Below are 6000 nucleotides of genomic sequence, written 5' to 3' on the forward strand. Positions count from 1 at the left end.
TACGACACAAAATTTACAATTCTGACTTCCAGAGAGAAGATTTCTCACATGAAATCACTTGGATATCATCCCCTAAGTGTGTCAGACAAACTCATGATGTTATTTTCCCCAGATCCAGCATGGTGAGACTAGCGCGACTGTGTCACGACAGTAGGTTTTGCAGATTTGATGCCATCAACTTGTTCCTCTTGCTTTCCTGAGTCCCCTGATGTCTTTACTTTACTCAAAACCCTTCTAGATCTTTATTTGGAGCTGTATTTTTGTTGCTGAGATTTTTTAGCCTTGCAGGAACTATTTTACTTAATGCACAATGTCTAGGTCTTTCTTTGTTGTTTGGTGCATGTGCTAGTGTTTAATAGACAAAGTGAGATGGGTTGTGCAAATACCTGGTAGCCGGTGTGCTCTCAGGAACTCCCAAGTCGCCCGTGGTCTCCGTGCACTCTCTGTGTCTGATATGCTCACCTAGTAGCAGATCTGATGTGCTCTCTCACTCACAAGCTAATATATAGTATAATGAATAAGTATGTGAGCTCATACTAAGATCGGTAGAGCAGGTAGAGAGTAATCAAGCACAGAAGGTCTCGTGCTAAACTCTCACACAATGCTCTCTCAAACTTAGAATAATGCAAATGAGCTAGCTAAAAGGCTTTTATGTGCTCTAGCCCAATAGACACTTACCCAACTTGCCTATTTAAACCTCACCATTGAGTTGCTTGCCTAGCAAAACCCTAGGTTTGACTGTATACACCAATATATGTGGTTTTGCTATCTCTTTACTCTTTTTTGATCTTTTGCCCCACTGAACAGCTGTTCATTGCACTATTTCCGTTTGCTTCCAAACTTGACCAACTGCTCTTGCATGTCTTTTGGGTTCGGCGTTTGAAGACCGTTCTTTTTTCTGAGCTTGTTTGCTTTTTTTATTAATTTTTTAAAGAAAAAAGATAAAAAAATAAAAAATAGCTAAAATCTCTAAAAATTGTACCTACTCATATTAAAAATAGTCTAAGTATGTACACAACAAGCACTATGCTATAGCCACCGAGTTGACTCTTGAAATAGTCCATATCATCACTTTTTGGCGTAATTGTGTGTCTTTTTTGTGCATTTTTGTGCATCTAGGCTTGTTTTTTCCACTAAACAAAATAAGAACAAAAGAAAAATAATAAAATCAAAATAAGTAACTTCTTCAGCACAGTGCCCCGTGTGTGTGCATACACTTTTAGTACAACTCTCTAATAACACACACAACTCAACTCACGGTTGACCTGTCTCGCACTCGTGCTCCCCCCACCTAATCGAAGCACTACGTGCGACGATCGGTCATGGTGGTCGTAGGAGTGTGCAAGGGTTTCAAAATATTGTGCCTTATGCAAGGTCATTTAATGCGACCCTATTATGCATTGAGAAGTAATGCAATTAAAAACATGTTGTGCAAGAAACAAGGTCATGGTATGATATGTCCGATTGGGCATTTGCTGACGAGGTTAATTCCTAACTAACCTAATCTACTATATACAAGTGTTGTCTCATGGTGCTCATCACCTGATTGACCTTGAAGATCCATCTTCCTTAGGGCATTGACGTGCTGGCTTCGTGAATGATGCCAATTTGGAGTAGCCTTACTGTCGAACAAAATCTAACCATGTCCGACGCGGCAACAGCACAGACGTAAATCCAAACAGCTTAAGTTGAAGGTCCAGTGCCTTGAAGTTGATTGGCTTTAATGATGAATTTGGAGCCTGCTTGTTTGTACTTTGTGGTTGAACTTGCTTTGGCTTCCAAACCTTGACTTCTTTTGTGAAGTCCTTCTTGACCTTCCCAACTTGTTGATGAACAGTACTTGGCGAAGTAGTCTTTACTTGTTGATGAATAGTACTTGGCGAAGTAGTCTTTACTTTCCACACCTCTTGAGCGTTGTTACTTTGCCAAGTCCTCCATGGTTTTGGTGGTTTTTGGCTTTGTTCTTGAGGCTTTGCCTCTGGTTTCCACACTTGCCTCTGGTTTTTTGGCTTTGTTCTTGAGGCTTTGCCTCTGGTTTCCACACTTGCTTAATGGTATTCGGCTGTGGATGTGCTGTGTGGTTGTCAAGGCCTTTGTTGACTAGGTTGTTCGCAGCTTTCTTGGTAGAACTTGTTACCAAGTTTCTTGGAACCTACGCCATCCCATCTACTGTGCAATGAAGAGTTGCCTTCGGAACCCATACCTGCTTGATGGACTATGTGAACCACTTTGCATTTGTTGGCTGGGTCTGAAGTCTCTTCTTCAATTTCTTTGCCTCTTGCAAGATGACGTTGACAATGGTCTTTGAATCTTTGGAACCCAAACATATGTTGAATTTGATTGAGCTTGAAGTAACATCTTGGGAATCCACCTTTGTTGACCATTTGTCTGCGACTTTCGTGTTGGTGGTTTAGCTGCTTTCTTGGATTTTGGGATCTTCAGTGCCTCAGAAGCATTATCTGTCTTTGTCTCTGGCACATCCTTCTTAACCCAAATCCACTTGAGTTGAGTTTCCTCTTTGCTTTTGCTGGCATTAACCATTTTTGGTACTTGTGGCTGTTGAAGCATCTTTGCCTCTTTCTTTTGTTCTTCATTTTTTATGGTGTTTGATTGTGAACTTGTAATGATTTCCAAGGAACCTGGTAGTTCTTGGACTATTGCGGCATACTCTTCATCTGGTGGTCTTAGAGGTACCCACAATCTGTTGTCGGCACTCTGACAATGTACAAGCTTTCTCTCCCAGTTGATGAAGTAGTGTTTTCTTTGCCGCCACGTCCTTCCTAAAATCAACAGAGTATCCTACATTTTCACTTGGGTGACGTCTATCATTGTAAATTTCCTTTTCACTTCAATATCATTGTAATTCTTGTTTAGACGCAAGGAAATTTTATGTCTGATGACTCTTACAAAGGCTAAAGATCCGAAAGCCTCACATTTTGGTGACTATAAATGGATGAGAGCATACATGAGACACGAGTTGTATTGGCACAGTATGTTTAATGAGGCCTACATCTTGATTGCAAAGTTTGAGGTGGTGGGACCACGGCTACTTGAGACTTGGTACAAAGCTCAACGGAAGATTCATGTAGTGGAGGCATTCTCTCATATTCTCACTTGCATGAAGAGTGCAGCTGAAAGTGTGGCAATGCCCGAATTATCATTTTCAACTAAAAGATTGGTCTACAGGTATTAAAAATATATCTCAGATTTCATGTCATAATAAATTATTCATTAGAATGTTTGTTTGTTTATGTGATATTTACCATTGATTTATGCATATTAGGTGGCTTGGATATTGCTTAGAAAATTCGTCTATTATTGAGTTACCACTTGAGACTTTAGAGTGGGTTGATCCCAAGGATGAGTACTCCATGTTCTCGCCTAGCTTGGTTGAGAGAGGAATCACCGCATGGGAGTGTGCCCATTGTCCATGGTGGCTGGAGTATCCCCTAGGTGTTGTGCCTAAAAGTGAGCAGCAAATGCATGCACGTAAGTAAAGTTTACTTTTGGCCATATTGAATTTATTTAAAATATTACAATGTGTTTTTGTTTTAACTATGGAGAAATGATTATGCACAAAGGTTTTCTTGAGGAGAACCCTACATTAGTTAGAAATGTGGCCACTACACCTTCAACAGAGGTAGAGACTCCACAAGTGACCTCTAATACTACTTCTAAGAAAGGAAAAGAGGTAGAGACTCCACAAGTGACCTCTAAGACTACTTCTAAGAAAGGAAAAGAGAAGGTGACCAAAGAACGCCCAATACTTGAAGAAAAGGAAGACAAGGAGAGCTTGCCTAGTCCTACCATTAGCAGGCCGGTTGTACATGCAAGCACTAGCATATCGAGGTCTGCTATCTCTGAATCTATTTTAGCACGTCCCTCTTCCCAGAGAATGCCTACTAAACGAGCCACAGGTATATAACTCTGCTATAAAAAAGCATTAATGAGATTAGTTTTCTGATTGTATGTGAATGTCCATCCCATAATTTAGTTTTTTTGTTGGTTATTTTGGAAAGGAGTTCGGTTTGCCACGTTTGTGGATGTGCTCCTCCTTGATGTAGAAGCTATTGATGATTATGCATGGAATTGGTGCGACCTCTCACATTTGCATCTAGTACATTGGTCTTTAATATATGCATGATTCTAACGTTTGTGTTGAGTCGTTGACCCAGTATTGAAAATTGGTTCCAAAGAACTCATGGAAGTTCTGTGGAACGTATGTACCATATTCGTGGTGAGTCCTCTGAATATGTGGCTCGCCTAATCTTTGTTGATTTTCCTACCTCCATGCATGTGCATGGTATCCATGATGTTGGTGCAGGTATGTTGTTGCCAAACGTTTGCTTTTAATAATTTATAGCTACTTGCATTCATTGATCTAAGTAGTATTGTATTTTTCATATAATGCCTAGATGGAGTTGTTCCTAGCATGCCTATGTGGAATCACTTTACAAGTTCTTTGGTTAAAGGAGTCATGCAGATAGCTGACGCACATTTGGCCGATGAGGGTTTCCTTGTCACCCTGTCTCTCGCCCATCACTTGGGCGAGATAGTGAAGTATGCTGAAAACTTTAGTTTGCAACTACACCGCTCTTGGACACTTGTGTGTGATGGGGTGGATATTTGTATCCTGATACAGGAGAGCAGGTGTGTATAGCTAGCTAAGTATTATTGTATTTTTCCATATGTTATATGGTATTGACTTCTAGGAAGTGTCAACTGGTAGGTGATGGACCTTACAATTGGGCTCTTTTATCGCAATTCTGTTAGTGTACCCCACTACGATAGAAATGCAGGTGAGGAGATATCAGCGATCTTATTTCCGTCGACAAAGAGCTACATCACAGAAGGTAATGCGCGCGAGTGGATAGCGACTTCACTCGTGTAGATGGGGATATGGTTCGAGGGGGAGCTGAACGCACCAGCTCATTTTTCAGGTACTAGTGGAGGCTATACAATTATATCTTTGAATTGACATAGAGTATTTCATGTGCCCTGCTAATTTATCTTTTTGTATATTTATATTTTTCAGTTGGTTGTTGGCGACATTCACGTATTATGATGATCATGTGATCGATGTTTTTGCTGGGTGTGGTGGATTGGGAGCTGCTTGTGCCGAGGATATGCGCCACTGTTTGATGATGGAGTGCGATTTTTTTTGCATCGTTCGAGTGTCTAGAGAAGAAAGTGTGTGGTCATGTGGAGGAGGAGGATTAGTAGCTACGTTAACATTTTCATTTCACATGCTTTGTATTTGGTTGACTATTATGGTCTTTTATTGTAAACACTTTCATAATGCAGTAACTTAGAAGTTATAGGGATTATGGATTTTTCCCTTGTGCCCCCCCAAGGGTTTTTTAATCCATAGTCATGGATTTGGACTTGAGAAAGGTATTGATCTTGTGTCATGCCATCCTCAAACCTAAGTCCTTCTTATAACTTCTTTGGTTTGGGGGCATAAATGCTTTTTTCTTTTGGGTTTTTGTCCTCGTGAACAAACAGTTTTTAGTTGTAAATAATTATTCTTGAATAAGGCAATGAAATCGTCATGTTATTTTTTAGAGGGTTCTTTTCAACATGCAATAATTATTCAAAGATACTATATTCCTCTATGCTAATGTATCATGTGACATAATCTTTGATAAGAAAAATGTGACATAATCCTCAAGATTGAGTGTACCTATCTATTCAACTGTCTATGTACATATGTATCTGATATTTGTCCTATGAGATTGTTTACTTGTATGCAAAAAAAATTCTTAAGGTGGATCAAATGGTTATCTTCTAAGATTATTTACCTATGTAAAAGCTCATAATTTTTTAACAAAAACTCACACAACTTTGTGAATGCTTCCAAAAGCTCACTTGAGTCTTAAAAAAGCTCACTTGAGTTTTAAAAAAGCTCACACCATAAAGCTCACTAAAAAATCACACTCTGATTGTGCATGGGTGGAAGCAATTAAAAGTGCTTAATTCATGTGTCCAAGGTTGGGACAC

The 6000-nt window shown here is 39.6% G+C and overlaps 1 protein-coding gene across 1 annotated transcript; it reads left to right on the forward strand.

The window, feature by feature from the left end:
* Positions 1–2965: 2965 nt before the first annotated feature.
* LOC147610171 (uncharacterized) lies at positions 2966–5465 on the forward strand. The gene is made up of 7 exons (XM_086786232.1): positions 2966–3186; positions 3284–3489; positions 3582–3917; positions 4020–4092; positions 4176–4324; positions 4416–4650; positions 5036–5465. Exons 1-7 carry the CDS (start codon positions 2966–2968, stop codon positions 5310–5312), a joined length of 1497 nt encoding a protein of 498 aa, XP_086642358.1. The 3' UTR covers positions 5313–5465.
* The last annotated feature ends 535 nt before the right edge of the window (positions 5466–6000 follow it).

Source organism: Cibotium barometz, chromosome 49, assembly GCF_041138505.1.
Source record: "Cibotium barometz isolate CiBa-2024 chromosome 49, ASM4113850v1, whole genome shotgun sequence".
Lineage (NCBI taxonomy): Eukaryota > Viridiplantae > Streptophyta > Polypodiopsida > Cyatheales > Cibotiaceae > Cibotium > Cibotium barometz.